The sequence below is a fragment of the Triturus cristatus genome, chromosome 9 (genome assembly GCF_964204655.1).
Source record: "Triturus cristatus chromosome 9, aTriCri1.1, whole genome shotgun sequence".
Taxonomy (NCBI): Eukaryota; Metazoa; Chordata; class Amphibia; order Caudata; family Salamandridae; genus Triturus; species Triturus cristatus.
Window position 1 is genome coordinate 1264660164 of NC_140592.1, and position 20258 is coordinate 1264680421.

The window sequence follows — 20258 nt, forward strand, 5'->3', positions numbered from 1 at the left end:
CTTAACAAAATACTGGATGCCCTGACACAATTGAAGGAGCTCTGGGTCCAAGATTTGTGGGGCCTGGAAGACGACAAACGGGTGGCGGCCCTCACATACCCTGCAGAAGTGGCTGTATGGTCCGGTTTTCGCCTAGTCCAGTTGAAGATCCTCCACCGCTTCTATTACGCTCAGACTGCGCTGGTTAAAATGGGTAGGGCGCTGACTGATGCTTGCCAAAGAGGCTGTGGCCATACTGGTACCTTTTTTATATGATTTGGGACAGCCCAGCACTCGGTGGCGGTGATTGCCCGTCTGCGTGAGGTGTGTGGTGCACCCCTCACCACCTCTGCGAAGTGGTGTCTTTTAAATGTCTGGGAGGAAACAGAGTTGCTCCATATGGAATGTATATGGATGACCTGGGGTTGGCTGTGGCTAAAAGGAATGTTGCCAAATTGTAGGGTGCTGATCAGGTGCCGCAATTGGAAGACTGGAAACGCAGTATGGACTGGTGTATGCTGGTCGAGAGAGTTGTGTATGAAGGCCGAGGTTGCCCCCACAAATGGGTGAACATTTGAGGATAGTGGAATGGATATGAAGGTAACATATGTGAGGGCCCAGCCCTCATCACCTTTGGCAATCAGTCATCAAAGACAACGCCATTGGGCCATGCTGCGGGTTTTGCTGATGGACGAGGGATGGAGTGGTTTGACGCAGCTATAAAATGAGGTCAAGAAATTTCCCAGTGCACAGCTTTGTTCTGTACGTTTCGTTATTGCTAATAAAAAGATCTGAAAAAAAAGATTGGTTTTCCATTGTGTGTCCTTCGTCCCTCCCAGTGAATGAGCAACTCAGACATGCAACCCTTTGTCTGTCTGTCGCTCTTTACCTTCTCAGGTGTCATGGTGTATCCACTCCGAAGGCACTGGGAGGGTGACCTGCATGGACAGTTAACCCTTTGTCTGTCGCTCTTTAACTTCTCATGTGTCATGGTGTATCCCCTCCGAAGACCTTGGGAGGGTGACCTGCATGGACAGTTAACCCTTTGTCTGTCGCTCTTTAACTTCTCATGTCTCATGGTGTATCCCCTCCGAAGGCCTTGGGAGGGTGACCTGCATGGACAGTTAACCCTTTGTCTGCCACTCCTTACCTTCTCAGTGTCACGGTCTATCCCCTCCGAAGGCACTGGGAGGGTTACCTGCATGGACAGTTCATCCTTTGTCTGTCGCTCTTTACCTTCTCAGTGTCATGGTGTAGCCCCTCCGAGGGCACTGGGAGGGTGACCTGCATGGACAGTTAACCCTTTGTCTGTCTGTCGCTCTTTACCTTCTCAGTGTCATGGTGTATCCACTCCGAAGGCACTGGGTGGGTGACCTGCACGGACAGTTCATCCTTTGTCTGTCGCTCTTTACCTTCTCAGGTGTCATGGTGTATCCACTCCAAAGGCACTGGGAGGGTGACCTGCATGGACAGTTAACCCTTTGTCTGTCTGTCCCTCTTTACCTTCTCAGTGTCATGGTGTAGCCCCTCCGAGGGCACTGGGAGGGTGACCTGCATGGACAGTTAACCCTTTGTCTGTCTGTCGCTCTTTACCTTCTCAGTGTCATGGTGTAGCCCCTCCGAGGGCACTGGGAGGGTGACCTGCATGGACAGTTAACCCTTTGTCTGTCTGTCGCTCCTTACCTTCTCAGTGTCGTGGTCTATCCCCTCTGAAGGCACTGGGAGGGTGACCTGCATAGACAGGTAACCCTTTGTCTGTCTGTCGCTCTTTACCTTCTCAGTGTCACGGTCTATCACCTCTGAAGGCACTGGGAGGGTGACCTGCATGGACAGTTAACCCTTTGTCTGTCTGTCGCTCTTTACCTTCTCAGATCTCATGGTGTATCCCCTCCGAAGGCCTTGGGAGGGTGACCTGCATGGACAGTTAACCCTTTGTCTGTCGCTCCTTACCTTCTCAGTGTCGTGGTCTATCACCTCTGAGGGCACTGGGAGGGTGACCTGCATTGACAGTTAACCCTTTGTCTGCCGCTCCTTACCTTCTCAGGTGTCGTGGTTGTATCCCCTTGGAAAGCTTCGGGAGGGTGACCTGCATGGAGAGTTAACCCTTTGTCTGCCGCTCCTTACCTTCTCAGGTGTCGTGGTTGTATCCCCTTGGAAAGCTTTGGGAGGGTGACCTGCATGGAGAGTTAACCCTTTGTCTGCCGCTCCTTACCTTCTCAGGTGTTGTGGTTGTATCCCCTTGGAAAGCTTCGGGAGGGTGACCTGCATGGACAGTTAACCCTTTGTCTGTTTGCCGCTCCTTACCTTCTCAGGCATTTTTGAGGGTGACTTGCTGGAACGCACAACATTTGTTTAATTGGTCGCTCTTTCCTTTGTCACGTGGAATGGCCCCACCCCCAAGGCTGGCTATTTCTTGTGTCTCATGGCCCTCCCCCATGGAGCTGGTAGGAAGACAGCTTGTTTTGTACCCACAACTCTGTTTGATCGGTGCCCTTTATTTTCTCAGGTGGAGTGGGGTGAACTGGACTACTTGGTGATTGACATGCCCCCGGGGACCGGAGACGTCCAGCTGTCGGTGTCCCAGAACATCCCGGTGACAGGTATGGTGGCAGTTGGCTGACCCACTCTCAGCAACTTGTAGAGACCTGTCCACAAGTCTCCACTTTTCCCCTCAAGCCACCTACTTCTGGGTAATCCTTTCTGATCACAAGCCTGTCCCAAACCTAATGTCCAACAATCTAACCAGTGGCCACTGTGTGCTCTGTGTCACCGTCACCTACAACGAGGCTGCACACTTGGTACAAATGTACTCATTAAAGACACGACATGCCATGTGCGCCCGAAACATTTCTGTCTAACTTTGTTTTAATCAGTAACTTATCTTTGGTTTAACAACATACAAACAGTATCATCCCTGAACACAAACAGGTATGGATGTATATCGCAGGGTCACAATGAAAGAACTCTTGAAATGTACTACTTCTTTACAGAACATGCATGTACTAACTGAAACATATGTGAGTGAGATCCTCGCTGCCACGTCTGGCACTTTAGAATGGCACTTTCTCGCAGGCAGAAAAGAGGTCCAGTTTTTTCCATCCGTTCTTGGTCATAGAGGAGTTTGAACTTCACAGGGCGCTTGTAGGAGAGTAGGATCTGCACTTATGTTGCCCCCACTTTTTTTCTGATGTTAACACTGGTTTCTGGCTATAGTCTGGCTGGGTCCCTGCTAATCAGGGCCCCAGTCTCTCTGTTCTCTCTAAACAACTTGGAGTGCATATTAGATGCACTAGTGATTGGATACTGTGGTACCTTATGAGCCCCTAGTATATGGTACCTTAGGTACCAAGGGCATAGGTACTTCACGGGCCTACCAGGGGCTGAAGCATGTATTATGCCACCCCTGGAAAGCAGACTAAATCTGACACCACAGGCCTGCTACTGCAGCCTGGGTGAGGTAGTGTTAGCACTCCTCACTGAGGTATAGGTTCCTATATCTCACCATACACACACATATAAACCTATCAGTCACCCCTATTGCAGGCCCTAACAATCCTGAGGGCAGGGTGCTTGGTTTACTATGTGAGGGGGTGCTTCTGCATGAGCAGGACCCCTCTGCAGCTGGCAGAGTCTATTCTCTGCTGCTGTTTGTGGATGTGGTTAAACCACACCTTAAGTGCATTATAACCTCCCGGTAAATGCTAACTTTGGAATGACTGCATCAAAACATGTCGTGTTTGGTGTCAAACAACTTGGAATCATACCCTCACACCAGTACCTGGTGTGGGAGTATGATCCCACCCTTCTAGAGGGGACGACATGTACCCACTGTGGAAACACGGTAGAAATCTGAAAGAGCCCTGGCATCACAAAATGGATGCCACTAGCACAGACACTGGGCTGCCCTCCTGCTGCTGACTGAAACTCGCAGTGGAGGAGGTCCAACAATAGGCATCCTGTCACAGGGAGGTGTCACCACCTTCCAGACAGGATTTAGTGTATTGGGGCTGGGTGGGTGCACTCCTAGAGTGCTTTGAAGTCCTGCACTGGGGGAGCAGTAGGCTCCTCTGTGCATATGCCAGCTCAAACCGGTTCAGGGCCTACCTGTCCCTGCTCTGGCGCGAAACTGGACAAAGGGAAGTGGGTGTAACCACCCCCTACCCTGACCCTCCCAGAGGAGTGGTCATAGAGCTAGTCCCTCCCTGTCTTTTAGTATAAGATAGGGAACCCTTGCCATTGCAAGTTAGATATCCCTGGACGACGCTTTACAAGAAGAATCCTGGTCCTTCGACGTTCCACTACCTTTGGAAGACAGAAGAATCTCCCTCGGAGTCAAGGAGTGACTCCCCTGCTTGGCAGCCACCAAAAACTTGAAACAACGGTCACAGACGTTCCCGCTCCCACCGGAGTCCGAAGTCCCTGCAGCCCCGGAAGTGGATTTCCTGACTTCTCGACGGCCATTGTGAGTCCCCAGCAGAGCTGAGGCGAGTGGACCCCACGAATGACGAGGAACAGCAATACCCGGGTACCGTGCACTATTGTCGAGTGCAACCCCTTCACGACGTTCTATGAACTTGTGCATTGGACCATTTGTGGCCCAAGCCTCCAGCAGGTTGTGCACCGCCAATCAGAGGTCTACCCCGTCCCGAGTGACCGTGGGCTCCTGTAAAGCATTTCCTCACGAGGCGTCTTCGCGATCCCTTGCCCGTTGGCTTGTGGGTCCCCTGAAGACTTTCTTATCGAACCAAAGGGCTCCCCTGGTTGCTCCAGGCCTGCCCTCACTCACCCTCGCTGGGCGAGTCCTTCAGACCTTGCTGGTCTGCACCACTGACTTTATTCACTTTCCACGAGACCTGCTGTTGCCAAGGCTTGTTGGCTCCAATCCGGTTGCCGACACCTCAGTAAGCTGCAGACATTGTGGGACACTCCGAATCCAGCTGCTGGTCATCGTCGATGCCTCCTGGACCTCGTGGGCGAAGAGTCAAAACACCCTTGATCACCTGAAATCACCCGACTTCCGTGGGCATCCATCTTCCTGGCCCCGGGTCACTGGCAAGTGACTGTGAACACTGTCCCTTCTGCTTTCAGGTCATCTTCATCTTGAATCCAGCCTTGGATTCCACCGGACACTTCTCCAGTCTTCGCAAGCAGCAAATCTTCTTTGGCTTCCATAGAAAACAGCGACGCGACCCGACACCAAAAGACACCTATGCACCCGGATTCCCTGGGTGAGGTAACTCGTGCACTCCGGTGCCCTAGTGTGTGTTGGCCCTCGAAGTACTTACCTTGTAAGTGGCTTGCTTGTAGACTTCCCCGAAGTACCCTAAAACTTTAAAAATCCAACCGCGACTTGCTCCATTGAAATCAATAGGGAACCCGCGGCTGTGTTTTCACACTGCACGCGTCTCCCGTGGGTCTTTTACTTACCTGCCTTGGGTGGATTAGTGAAGCCCCAGCAATTCTACAGGCCCTAGGCCTTGTCCCTCTGCAAGTCGACTTTCCTAAACCTCTTTTTTAGTATATGGTCTGGTACGCCCCTAGGGCCCCAGCCATATTTGTGCTTAACTTATTGTGAAACGTTGATATGTGCATATGTTCCTGACTTCTAATCTCATAAAGAGATTAGTAGAGTGTGTCTAGTAATAAATACATATATATTTGATATATATACCTGTGTGGTGTCCTTTCATTTGGTAATTCAAGAGATTATAAGGTAAAACAAGCTGCTTTACATTCGTCTGAGACTTAGCCTGAAGGCTGCTCTCCACAGCTACCACTAGGATAGCTTTCTTTAAAAGGTTGTCTTAAACCTATCTACCATAAGAGTCGAATTGGACTGGTGCAAGGTGGCCACTATAACTAGTGACCAGCATATGCCAGGCCAACTTCTCACATTGGTGGGCAGCGTGTGGGATTCCAGCTTGCCATTGTTTTACCAGAGAATCCCTATTTGAATTACTAACTGAAAACCACTAAAGGTACTCAAGGTACATATAAAAGTCAAGCTTAGTATCAATAAGTTCTACTGAACTTAGAGCTGTTTGTGAAGGGATAGCACACCCTTGCTACAGCTCAAGCTAGGATCAGTAGGCCACATACTAGTGTAGGTAGTACAACACTGCACAACACTAGAATGTCTTCAAGGGATGGAGCCAATGGGTCCACCCAGCCTCAGTACAAGGACATGACCTACTTTGACTTGAAGGCCATGTGTGTTGCAAGACACCTGAAGCAAGGACAGAGTCCCTCCACACAACACCTGATAAATGTGCTTACTGCAGATGATCTGAGGTTGGCTCTAGGAGCTACCGGATCTGAATCAGGGAGTGGGTCAATTACAGTGTCTGGGTTAGATGATGAAGATCATGATGACCAGGACTCTGTGATTGAAGGGCCAGATCCAGAAGGGTCTGAACAGAACAGAGGAATTCTCCTTAAGAGAACTGACAGAGTAGAAGAGAGGGTTAGGTCCCCTTCAAGGGAATTTGACCACTCATATCACTCTGGAAGGGAATCTGTTCATCAGAGGAGCTCATACTTTAATAGAAGAGAGAACTCCACCGAAAGAATGTACAAACTGCTGCAGTATGAGGAAGCAGGGTTTGCCCTTAAGGCCAAGCAGTTGGCATTAGATAAAGAAGCATTGTAGCTCCAGAGAGCTTCTAGGAAAGAGGGGTTAGAACCCCATGGGGGCAGCAACAGTGTCCCTAGAGTCAGAGATTATATCCCAGATCATAGGAACCTGTCCAAGGTTGTTCCTCCCTACCAGATTGGGGATGATATCCACAAGTGGATAACTGCTATGGAGAGGGCCTGTAAAGTTCAACAGTCCCCCAGAAACAGTGGGCAGCAATCGTGTGGCTCTCCTTTTCTGATAAAGGTAGAGACAAGCTCCTCACTGTTAGAGAAGAGGATGCTAATGATTATGAAGCCCTGGAGAGAGCTTTGATGGGTTTGGCTTAACCACTGAACAGTACAGGTTGAAGTTCAGAGACACCCAAAAAGCACAGAATCAGGACTGGACTGACTTTGTTGATTGTGCAACCAAGACTCTGGAGGGTTGGCTGGTTGGTAGTAGAGTTACTGATTTTAAGGGATTGTATAATCTTATGATGAGAGAAAAGATCCTTAATAATTGCCAAAACCAGTTGTTGCATCAGTACCTGGTGGACTCTGATCTAGCCTCTCCCCAAGAATTGGGAAAGAAGGCAGACAAATGGGTCAGAACCAGGGTAAGGCAGAAAACCCTGAACCAAGGGGGTGACAATAAGAAGCAGGATCCTAAAGGCTCTGAGAAAGGTGGGGATAAGGCAAAAGACCAGAAGTCTTCACAAGGACCCCAAAAATCTGCATCTGGTGGGGATTCACAGTCTACAAAGGGAAAAGGCAAAAAGAAGCCCTGGTGCAAATTCTGTAAACAGAAAGGGCACTGGACTTCTGACTGTAACAAGTCCAAAGACCAAACCACCACCACTCCTGCCCCTAAGGCAACTGTTCCCCCTAGTGCAGCTACTGGTGGAGGTGGTAATCAGAATAAGGGTGTAATAGGGTTGACCCTGGGTTCTGAAGTGGACTCAGGCCTAGTCAGAGTACCCACTCAGGCATTGCTGATTTGTGATGGAGACCTTGATATGTCCTTCCTAGTGAGCCCCAGTAATCTGGGCAAATACAAACAGCAGCCTGTAATAAATGGCAAACAGGCTTTGGCATTCAGGGACACAGGTGCTAGTGTCACCATGGTGACAGAGAATCTTGTGGACCCTGGGCAGATCATCCTGGGTGAAATGTACCAGGTTACCAATGCAAGCAATGTCAGGACCAACCATAGTCTGGCAGCTGGGGAGGGGTAACTGGCCTCAAGAAAGTAGTAGTCAGTGCAGACCTCCCTGTCGAATGTCTATTGGGCAATGATCTAGAGACTTCAGCCTTGTCTGAAGTAGAGTTATGGACTCATGTTGAGATGTTGGGCATACCTGCAGAGGTATTTGCTGTGACCAGGTCACAGGCCAAAATGCATCAAACTGAACCAGCTCTGGATCCTGAAACTATGGACCAGATGCTACCCAAGAGGGGGAGCAGTAGGGTTAAGGCAGTGCCTTCCCCTCTGTCTCAGATCTCAGATTCCCCTCCTGAGGGAGGAGAAGCAGATCCTGAAGAAGGAACTGCCCCAGAGGGACTTGAGCCTGATCAGGTTGAGTTGTTGGGGGCAGGGGGGACCTTCCAAGGAAGATCTGAGTAAGGAGCAACAGTGCTGCCCCTCTCTTGAACACCTCAGACAGCAGGCTGCTGCTGAGTGCTAGTGGATCCCATAAAGTTTATTGGGATGAGGGACTCCTATATTCTGAGGCTAGAGATCCTACCCCTGGAGCCACCAGGAGGTTGGTAATACCTCAGAAGTTTAGGGGGTTCCTCTTAACCCTAGCACATGATATCCCATTGGCAGGACACGTGGGACAAAACAAGACCTGGGATAGGCTTGTTCAACATTTTCATTGGCCACATATGTCAGAGGACACCAAGGAGTTTTGTCGCTCCTGTGTCACTTGCCAAGCCAGTGGCAAGTCAGGTGGCACAACAAAGGCCCCCCTGATACCACTACCTGTTGTGGGGGTACCCTTTGAAAGGGTAGGGATAGACATTGTTGGTCCCCTTGACCCTCCAATAGCATCTGGGCACAGGTTTATCCTGGTGGTTGTGGATCATGCCACCAGGTACCCAGAAGCAATTCCCCTCAGGACCACCACAGCCCCTGTGGTGGCAAGAGCCCTCATAGGAGGTTATATCTGACAGAGGTACAAACTTCATGTCAGGGTATCTAAAAGCAATGTGGAAGGAGTGTGGTGTAAACTACAAGTTCACCACTCCCTATCACCCACAATGCAATGGGTTGGTTAAAAGGTTCAACAAAACCCTGAAGGGAATGATTAAAGGCCTCCCAGAAAAGCTTAGGTGAAAATGGGACCGTTTACTTCCCTGCCTTCTGTTTGCATACAGGGAGGTTCCACAGAAGGGGGTTGGCTACAGCCCTTTTGAATTTCTGTTTGGGCACCCTTTCAGAGATCCATTATGTTTGGTGAAGGAGGGCTGGGAGTTACCTCTCAAACCTCCCAAACCGGATATGATGGACTATGTACTTGGTCTCCGCTCCCGGATGGCTGAATACATGAAGAAGGCAACCATAAACCTGGAGGCTAGCCAAGAACTACAAAAAGCTTGGCATGGCCAAAAGGCTGTGCTGACTGTCTATCAGCCAGTACAGAAAGTGTGGGTGTTGGAGCCTGTGGCCCCAGCAGCTCTCCAAGACAAGTGGAGTGGCCCCCATATAATTGTTGAGAAAAAGGGAGAAGTCACCTACTTGGTGGATCTTGGAACTCCCAGGAGCCCCCTTAGGGTGCTCCATGTCAACAAATTAAAGCCATATGTTGACAGGGCTGACATGGGCTTGCTCATGGCAACTGATGAGGAACAGGAGGAGGAGAGTAACCCTCTCCCTGACCTGCTCTCACAGAACCCTGATGATGGGTCAGTAGATGGTGTTGCTTTGGCAAGCAGCCTCACTGACCATCAGCAAACTGAATGCAGACATGTTCTGCAGCAGTTCAGACATATGTTTAGCCTGACCCCTAGTCAGACTTCCTGGTGCACCCATGAGGTGGACACTGGAGACAATCTTCCTGTCAAGAATAAAATCTACAGGCAACCAGACCATGTCAGGGACTGTATCAGGACTGAAGTCCAGAAAATGTTGGAACTAGATGTGATTGAGCCTTCAGATAGCCCTTGGACTAGTCCAGTAGTCCTTGCGCCTAAACCTCATACCCAGAGTGGTAAGAAAGAAATGAGGTTTTGTGTAGACTACAGCAGCCTCAATGCAGTCACCAGGACTGATGCCTATCCAATTCCAAGGGCAGATGAACTGATAGATACTTTTGCCTCAGCCAAGTATCTTAGTACATTTGACCTAACAGCTGGCTACTGGCAAATCAAAGTAGCTGATGATGCCTAGGCCAAAACAGCATTTTCAACCCCTGGTGGGCACTACCACTTTGTGGTGATGCCCTTTGGTTTGAAAAATGCACCTGCCACTTTTCAGAGGTTGGTGAACAAGGTTCTGACAGGTATGGAAACTTATTGCTCAGCTTATCTAGATGATATTGCTGTCTTTAGTTCCACCTGGCAGGATCACCTGGTCCACCTCAGAAATGTTTTGGAGGCCCTGCAAAAAGCAGGCCTCACTATCAAGGCCACTAAGTGCCAGATAGGGCAGATTCAGGTTGTGTACCTGGGCCACCTTGTAGGTGGAGGCCAGGTTCAACCATTGCAGAGCAAAATCCAGACCATAATGAAATGGGTAGCTCCAACCACCCAGACACAGGTGAGAGCCTTTTTAGGCCTGACTGGGTACTATAGGAGGTTTGTTAAGGGATATGGATCTATAGTGACCCCCTTAAATGATCTTACCTCAAAGAAAATGCCAAAGAAGGTTCAGTGGACAGCTAGCTGTCAAAAGGCATTTGATGACCTAAAGCAGGCCATGTGCACTGCCCCCATCTTACAGAGTCCATACTACACAAAAAAGTTCATTGTCCAAACAGATGCTTCTGAGCTGGGTGTGGGAGCTGTACTGTCTCAACTGAATGATGAAGGTCAAGACCAGCCAGTAGCTTTTATAAGCAGAAGGCTGACCCCTAGAGAGAAACGTTGGTCAGCTATGGAGAGGGAGGCCTTTGCTGTGGTGTGGGCCCTGAAGAAGCTGAGGCCATACTTGTTTGGCACTCACTTCATAGTTCAGACTGACCACAAGCCCCTCCTATGGCTCAAACAGATGAAAGGTGAAAATCCTAAACTGCTCAGGTGGTCCATTTCCCTACAGGGGATGGACTATACAGTGGAACATAGACCTGGGACCCAACATGCCAATGCAGATGGACTCTCAAGGTATTTCCACTTAGAACACGAAGACTCAACTGGTCAAGGTTAGTTTAGTGACCCGGCGTTTGGGGGGGGGGGGGTGGAGGAGAGTAGGATCTGCACTTATGTTGCCCCCACTTTTTAGGTCTCGGGACCATCCGGTCGGCAGACCGGAAGTCCGGAGATTTAATGTCATTGAGAAGAGGGGCTTGCACCCGCCCCTCTTCGCTCCTGTTCTCCATTGGCTGGCCTCGTAAATGCTGGCCAGCCACTGGAGAAGAGGTCCAGTAACTCCGTTGAAGCCCCGTCTTTTTCGGATCGGGGGGCGTGTTTTTTGCGAGAAGTCTCAGGGAGGAGACAACAGCAAAACACGCCCCCAGATCCGAAAATGAGGCTCCCTTTCTCCGAGGCATTTTCGCTGTGCCTCGGAGAAAGGCGGTGGTGTGCCTTTTGCTCTGCCTTGTTTTCTTTTGCTATAACATATTGCCGTGTTTGTTTTTGATCTGCCTCCTGGCAGCTCCGAGCTCTGCTTGATATACGCTCGTCTCTTAAACTCTGGCATGTGGCCGTTTGATATGCTTTAACTTTACACAGTCCATTTAGTAGGAGAGGCTTCGTCACGCCCGGGGTCAGCTGAGATTGACCGCAGAAGGTCTCTGGGGGATAGAAGGGATGACAAGACCAGGAAGGGTTGCTGCGTGGGCCCCACTGTGGTTCTTAACAGGGTCTGTGTCAGGGGCGCTTTCTCCTATATGCTGGGCGTCGGCCCTTAACAAGGGCATCAGATGCATAGACCGGAAATCTTTTATTTTTATTTGTCGAACCTTGCATTGCTGATTCATTGGCCCAGCATTCACGGCTTTCGGCATGCGAGCATTGCTACTACTTCAGGCATTCTTTCGGTAGAAAGTTTTAAAATATGAACTTAATTGCTCTACTCTAACATTCCAAGTTGCAAGGACAATCGGCTGAGTCTGTAAGCTGCGCATGCTCCCTGCTAACGTGGGTACTTGACTCCCAGCTGCAACAGAAAGTGAATGTATCCAGTTTCCTAGACTCTCATGGCAACTATTGACTAACAGTTCAAGCTTAGCTCAAAAAGGGCGTCTGTGTGATTCAGGATATAGTACAGCACAGTTTTCACAAGTCCGGTAAAGATATGAATTTCCGTTCAGAATTTTGTGTTTTCTTGCGTTTTTTTTACCGGCAGGCTTCAGCTCTGCCTCTTCTCTCGCCCTTTCACTGTCTCCCCCGCCGCCCCCTCCTCAGCCTCTTCCTCTGCAGTCTCAGCTGGACCCGATCTCCCTCAGCATTGCTATGCCCAGCGCCCTCTCTCCCCCAGTCCCTCCGCCTCTGCCTCTCTGCCTCCCTCCCTCCTCCTCGCCTCTCTCCCATGAGTGACGTCGGATCACATCTCGATGCCTTGAGAAGGATGCCCGTGCTATCACCAGCAACAAACAGCCTCAACGCTGCATCAGCCCTATAGTCACCCGGAGCTAAATTTAGAATTAAACAAATAAACGTCGAGGATCACATGTTGCCGCTGGTCGCCAGAGGTTTCTGGGATTCAAACACAACACCCTGCAATACAGTATGAAGCCACTTAAGCAGCATTTTGTTGCCATATACAGCCTGACATGGAGTAAATTGACGCATTGCATTAAACCTCACAACATATTCCACTTATCACTTCTCGTCTGGCTCTACCTTGTCTGCCCCGCCCCCCCCCCCCTCCCTACATTCCTAAGTTATGTGCATGTGAATAGCGCTTACTACAGCTTGGAAGTTCCGTGGCGCTTTCGGAATCTAGGCGCCCGGACCCCTACTGTCCCTGGCTAGTGGGTGACAGGAAGAGGTCTGCTGATATATGTTTGTTTACGTCTCAGGCTGTTTAGAGATGAGTCACTGTGGGTGGTGGTCGGTGAGGTGAGCATGGGCCGGAGTCTGGACAGTGGTTGGACGCGTGCACTGAAAGGCTAATGCTCTTGTTAGGAGGCAGACATTAGCTCCAAGGACAGTTATATTGTAGTGGCTTGAAAATAAACACACGCAGTGCCAGCGGGTCTACTAGGCGCTGAAACAGGAGTGCAGAGTCTCGGACCTGATGGAATTCCCCTCCCCCACATCTCCTGCTCGCTGTCTGTAAGGGTCACCCTACAACTGGAAATGCCTGTGCAACCCTCTACTTAACAATGGAAACAGAACACAATTACCAACAAATGCAGCACAGACTGACCTTTGTGCTCAAGAAGCTCGTTTCCAGCACCCCTTCCCCTCGGATGCTTTAAAACTGCTTAAATCAAGCCATATGGCTCAGTGAGTTATTCAATACTCTACTACACAATAAACCGCGCCTGAGCACTTCACAGGTCTTTAAAAAGACCATTTGCATGTTAATGAGGCCTCGCTGTTGGTTCACCCCTTGTAAGAACCCCCGCAGCTCCACTCTGCCTAGATTCAGCCCCCTCACCCCCGAAATCAGCGCCACTCTGCCTACTGTTTAAAGATTCAGCCCCCCCCCCCCCCCCCGAAATTTTTGCTTAGCCCCCCCCCCCCCCCCCCCCCCCCAACATTAACTAGCAAGTGATTTCGCTGGTCGCTTTTTCACAAGCTCTGAACTTTGGCAGTGATGTTTCCCCTTGATAGAGAAGTTTCAGTTTCTGTATTTGGATTCCATGCCCATTCCTTCTTTGTCCTCTCTGCTGAAACTGCTCTCTGAAGTGTCAAATTTTATTAATACTAAACAAAAAACGCAGTACCGTGCCAGGGCCAGACTTGGCGTTGATAATGATTGTTTGAAAAGGGAACTTTGAAAGGATACGAACTTGAACAATTCTGGTTTCAAAATATAAGAGAACACTGTAGAGGCATGCGTCTACCGACTGTTATATATAATTTGGGATATATTTCTTAATCTTTCAGTTCAGCCACTGCATGATTATATTGTTGTCTCTTTTTGAAACTCAGGAGCAGTAACATTGTCGTGGTGTCACTAGGGCTTCAAGTGGATGCTTTTTCAATATTCTATACAAGCCACAGTTACTGCTAATTTATCTTGTGCAACTAACAACGATTGACAAAGCCAATAGTCGGTACTTGTTGTAGGTATCATGTTACTTGCTGTATCATTATGCCTGGATGCAATGACAAAAGAGACAGCAAAATACAAGTCGTATAGACCCCGCGCAACACCGCCCCCCACCCCCACCCATTTTGTTTTATCCCACTTAAAGCCGTGGGTCGGATACTCAACAACAGGACCGAACTGGAACCCCAAAGTAGGCCTGGCAATTATGTCGGAACAGCTGGAGGGTCATGGGGGAGGTTAACTGGGAAGCACTTTTGCTTCAGGAAACGCCCGATGCCCGGGCAAGCCAGCCCGGCCCTGCTCAACAACCCAGTTCTCTCCCGCATTTACCTGTGATCGGGCGCGCATCACCAATTGGGAGTTTTGGTGCTTTGGCGTCGGGCTGTATATTTCCGTTTGTGTCCGCAAAAAATCACTGTAGAAGATTAAAACTGATAGAAAGAAGAGTTGATATAGCAAGAAAACCAAAGTCCATGGTGGAGCAACAGACAAACGGGAAAACATCGCCCTTTCACTCTTTTCCCTGGAGGGGGCGCGTGTTCCGGTGTTAATTTCGAACATTTTCTAAATGAGTGTAGAACACGTATAACAAATGGCTGAGACAACCGCTGAGGGGTTAGATAAGGCAGAGCAAAAGGCACACCACTGCCTTTCTCCGAGGCAGAGCAGAAATGCCTCGGAGAAACGCAGCGTCCAGGACGGGGTCTGATCGGAGTGACGGCACCTCTTCTCCAATGGCTGGCCCGCATTCAAGAGGCCAGCCAATGGAGAACAGGGGAGAAGAGGGGTGGATAGCCATGGATTTCCAAGCTATTGGCATTGCTCATGACAATGCTGTTTCTTTAACCCCTTCCCTGCTCATGACGGAACGGTTCCGTCATGAGCCACGGTTGCCGTGTGCTCATGACGGAACGGTTCCGTCATGACAATCCTGTCGGCGGCCGCTCCGCCTGCGCGGCGCTGTTTCCCCGCCTGTGCGGGGCGACAATGCAAATGGGCGGAGTCATGACGGAACCGTTCCGTCATGAGCACAGCTCAACTGTGGCTCATGACGGAGCGGCTCCGTCATGAGCACAGGCCCGCCGCGCTGCCCCCCTGCCCCCCCCAGCGCTGCAGCGGAATGTCCGCAGCAGCGAAGGGGTTAAATGTTTTAAAAACGAAAACATAAACAAAAATAATGTCATGAGCAATGCCAATAGCTCTAACTTTACCAATGCCGAGACCATTGCATTGTAAATGCTTGTTTTCTGATGTTAACACTGGTTTCTGGCTATAGTCTGGCTGGGTCCCTGCTAATCAGGCCCCCAGTCTCTCTGTTCTCTCTAAACAACTTGGAGTGCATATTAGATGCACTAGTAATTGGATACTGTGGTACCTTATGAGCCCCTAGTATATGGTACCTTCGGTACCAAGGGCATAGGTACTTCACAGGCCTACCAGGGGCTGAAGCATGTATTATGCCACCCCTGGGAAGCAGACTAAATCTGACACCATAGGCCTGCTACTGCAGCCTGGGTGAGGTAGTGTTAGCACTCCTCACTGAGGTATAGGTTCCTATATCTCACCATACACACACATATAAACCTATCAGTCACCCCTAAGGCAGGCCCTATCAATCCTGAGGGCAGGGTGCTTGGTTTACAATGTAAGGGGGTGCCTCTGCATGAGCAGGACCCCTCTACAGCTGGCAGAGTCTATTCTCTGTGGCTGTTTGTGGATGCGGTTAAACCATATACTCTTAAGTGCATTATAACCTCCCGGTAAATGCTAACTTTGGAATGACTGCATCAAAACATGTTGTGTTTGGTGTCAAACAACTTGGAATCATACCTCCACACCAGTAACTGGTATGGGAGTATGATCCCACCCTTCTAGAGGGGACGACATGTACCCACTGTGGAAACACAGTAGAAAGCTGAAAGAGCCCTGGCATCACAAAATGGATGCCACCAGCACAGACACTGGGCTGCCCTCCTGCTGCTGACTGAAACTCGCAGTAGAGGAGGCCCAACAATAGGCATCCTGTCACAGGGAGGTGTCACCACCTTCCAGACAGGATTTAGTGTATTGGGGCTGGGTGGGTGCACTCCCAGAGTGCTTTGAAGTCCTGCACTGGGGGAGCAGTAGGCTCCTCTGTGCATATGCCAGCTCAAACCGGTTCAGGGCCTACCTGTCCCTGCTCTGGCGCGAAACTGGACAAAGGGAAGTGGGTGTAACCACCCCCTACCCTGACCCTCCCAGAGGAGTGGTCTTAGAGCTAGTCCCTCCCTGTCTTTTAGTATAAGATAGGGAACCCTTGCCATTGCAAGTTAGATATCCCTGGACGACAATTTACAAGAAGAATCCTGGTCCTTCGACGTTCCACTACCTTTGGAAGACGGAAGAATCTCCCTTGGAGTCAAGGAGTGCCACCCCTGCTTGGCAGGCACCAAAAACTTGAATCAACGGTCGCAAACTTTCCCGCTCCCGCCGGAGTCCGAAGTCCCTGCAGCCCCGGAAGTGGATTTCCTGACTTCTCGATGGCCATTGTGAGTCCCCAGCAGAGCTGAGGCGAGTGGACCCCACGAGTGACGAGGAACAGCAATACCCGGGTACCGTGCACTATTGTCGAGTGCAACCCCTTCACGACGTTCAACGAACTTGTGCATTGGACCATTTGTGGCCCAAGCCTCCAGCAGTTTGTGCACCGAAATTCAGAGGCCTACCCCGTCTCGAGTGACCATGGGCTCCTGTAAAGCATTTCCTCACGAGGCGTCTTCGCGATCCCTTGCCCATTGGCTTGTGGGTCCCCTGAAGACTTTCTTATCGAACCAAAGGGCTCCTCTGGTTGCTCCAGGCCTGCCCTCACTCACCCTCGCTGGGTGAGTCCCTCAGACCTTGCTGGTGTGCACCACTGACTTTATTCACTTTCCACGAGACTTGCTGTTGCCAAGGCTTGTTGGCTCCAATCCGGTTGCCAACACCTCATTAAGCTGCAGACGTCGTGGGACACTCCGAATCCAGCTGCTGGTCATCGTAGATGCCTCCTGGACCTCGTGGGCGAAGAGTCAAAACACCCTTGATCACCTGAAATCACCCGACTTCCGTGGGCATCCATCTTCCTGGCCCCGGGTCACTGGCAAGTGACTGTGAACACTGTCCCTTCTGCTTTCAGGTCATCTTCATCTTGAATCCAGCCTTGGATTCCACCGGACACTTCTCCAGTCTTCGCAAGCAGCAAATCTTCTTTGGCTTCCATAGAAAACAGCGACGCGACCAGACACCAAAAGACACCTATGCACCCGGCTTCCCTGGGTGAGGTAACTCGTGCACTCCGGTGCCCTAGTGTGTGTTGGCCCTCGAATTACTTACCTTGTAAGTGGCTTGCTTGTAGACTTCCCCGAAGTACCCTAAAACTTTAAAAATCCAACCGCGACTTGCTCCATTGAAATCAATAGGGAACCCACGGCTGTGTTCTCACACTGCACGCGTCTCCCGTGGGTCTTTTACTTACCTGCCTTGGGTGGATTAGTGAAGCCACAGCGATTCTACAGGCCCTAGGCCTTGTCCCTCTGCAAGTCAACTTTCCTAAACCTCTTTTTTAGTATATGGTCTGGTACGCCCCTAGAGCCCCAACCATATTTGTGCTTAACTTATTGTGAAACGTTGATATGTGCATATGTTCCTGACTTCTAATCTCATAAAGAGATTAGTAGAGTGTGTCTAGTAATAAATACATATATATTTGATATATATACCTGTGTGGTGTCCTTTCATTTGGTAATTCAAGAGATTATAAGGTAAAACAAGCTGCTTTACATTCGTCTGAGACTTAGCCTGAAGGCTGCTCTCCACAGCTACCACTAGGATAGCTTTCTTTAAAAGGTTGTCTTAAACCTATCTACCATAAGAGTCGAATTGGACTGGTGCAAGGTGGCCACTATAACTAGTGACCAGCAAATGCCAGGCCAACTTCTCACAGCGCTGGAAAGACAATCGAGTCCAGCTGCTCACATCTAACCTGGTAGAACTGCACATGCCAACAAGGTGAGGGCTCAGAAGTTGTCCCACGCCAAGCCCCAGCCTTCTTTCATCTTTGTGTCAAAGACCCCTTTTAGTTTGAGAGGCTGAGAAGTGTGTGTTTTAAGCAGAAGAGGGCACCCTTTGGAAGTCTGATGCAGAGCTCTGCCCTGCCCCATGTCAGCTGTGAGTAGATTGGGTTTTTTCCTTTGCATTCTGAATCTTATTGTGATGTTCTCATTACGAATCGAGAACTACCAGTGCCAAGAAGCAAAGTCTAAAACAAAACTTGGTGATTACGTAAAACAACAATGGCCAACTCAAGCTCTACATTTATTACCATCCCTGTTTTTGGCTCTCTGTGTCTATTTTGTGTTTCTCCAAACACCTTGTGAAACCCACTGTTAGTTTATTCAGTTACATTATTTTCAACTGACATATTAATAATCTAATTAAATGATTCTCCTTTTTAAATAAAAACTTGTCTTTTTCTGAAAGATGTTGGTTAATGTCCCTGTTTATAGTCAAGGTATTTAGAAATACAATCCACTGTTTGGTGTAAATGAGACATTGCCTAAGTCTTCAGCAGTGGTGTTTAGAAACAAACAAATGTGATGCAAGAAGTGTGAACATTCATAATCTTGGCACCTCAGTTCTAAAGCAAGAGTTACAGCAGCCTTGTCTGAAATAAGTGGAAACTTTCAGAAACCTTTGGAAGCAGGAACTCATGTTCTTTATTTTCAACCCCTGCAAATAGCAAGTGCTGCATGTCTGCTTGTATCTTCATCTTCGTGGCTCTGCCTTTGAATATCCGCTGCCCTATGAACCCTATTCACAAAGGTGAACGTAGACCTGAAGTCAAAGTGTAGACCTGAAGTCAAAGTGTAGACCTGAAGTCGAAGTTTAGACCTGAAGTCGAAGTTTAGACCTGAAGTCTAAGGACCCAATTCACAAAGGTAAACGTAGTCCTGAAGTATAAGTTTAAAACTGAAGTCTAATAAGTTTATACCTGAAGTCTAAGGGCCCAATTCACAAAGGTAAACGTAGACCTGAAGTTGAAGTTTAGAACTGAAGTCAAAGTTTGGACCTGAAGTCGAAGTTTGGACCTGAAGTCGAAGTTTGGACCTGAAGTCGAAGTTTGGACCTGAAGTCGAAGTTTGGACCTGAAGTCGAAGTTTAGACCTGAAGCCTAAGGGCCCGATTCACAAAGGTAATCGTAGACCTGAAGTCTAAGTAGAGACCTGAATTCTAAGGGCCCAATTCACAAAGATAAACGTAGATCTGAAGTCCCAGTTTAGACCTGAAATCTAAGTTTACCTTTGTGAATTGGACACTTAGAATTCAAGTCTAAACGTAGACTCCAGGCCTAAGCTTAACTTCAGGTCTAAACTTAGACTTCAGGTCTAAGTTCACATTTGTGTTTTAGGGCCTCTGATTCTACATGAAAAGCAAGAGACAAGTTCAAAGACAGCCTGCGAAACGTTCTCTGCAAGAACAAACCGCCGTCTGGAAGTTTTGTTTCAGGCAAATTTTCCACCAAGACAGAATCAAATATAAAGGCATGAATAGTATTTGTAACCAAGCCACATGTCTGTAGAAATGTTGGGATAGGTCCAGCTTGTGTGAGTGTCACATTCAATGTATGACACTGTTCTCCATTCTGTCCATCAACTGTTCTTTTTGCACTTGTCAGGCCTGACACTGTCATTATCTTTTGTCACAGGAGCTGTGATTGTCTCCACGCCGCAAGACGTGGCTCTCATCGATGCCCGCAGAGGAGTGGAGATGTTCCGCAAAGTCAATGTGCCGGTTAGTGTCCACGTGGTCCTCTCTTCTGGTCAGCAGGGGTGAATCCGAGTCCCTTCTTTCCACTCTGTTAGTAAAGCGCTTCAGAAACCCTAATGCCCCATAATAATCTCCTGCCCCGCACTCCTGCTAGGACTGAGATGACCCTCTTCTCCTTGGCTCTGCAGGTTCTGGGGCTTGTGCAGAACATGAGTGTCTTCCAGTGTCCGAAGTGTAATCATGAGACGCATATCTTTGGTGCCGGGGGTGCAGAGAAGCTGGCTCAGACCATCGGCGTGGACTTCCTAGGTGAGATTAGGGATTCTTTGGTATTGGTTATCCATCTGTTCCATTGTCTGTGTGCGATATCTTGGAATGATTCTGACTTGTTCCTCCATGTGCTTATGAGATCCTTCATGACTTGCAAGATCCTTATAATGTGCCCTTTATAACTGGATTACAAATGTACGCAAGCATAAGTAAAGCTCAATAAAAA

The 20258-nt window shown here is 49.2% G+C and overlaps 1 protein-coding gene across 2 annotated transcripts in view; it reads left to right on the top strand.

Annotated features, from left to right (window-relative positions):
* NUBPL (NUBP iron-sulfur cluster assembly factor, mitochondrial) overlaps positions 1 to 20258 on the top strand; it is a 106972-nt gene that overhangs the window by 57808 nt on the left and 28906 nt on the right. For both annotated transcript variants that reach the window (XM_085627407.1, XM_085627408.1), the window contains exons 7-9: positions 2486 to 2579; positions 19701 to 19786; positions 19951 to 20071. In XM_085627407.1, coding sequence (XP_085483533.1) covers positions 2486 to 2579; positions 19701 to 19786; positions 19951 to 20071 — 301 coding nt within the window. The remainder of the gene's footprint in view (positions 1 to 2485; positions 2580 to 19700; positions 19787 to 19950; positions 20072 to 20258) is intronic.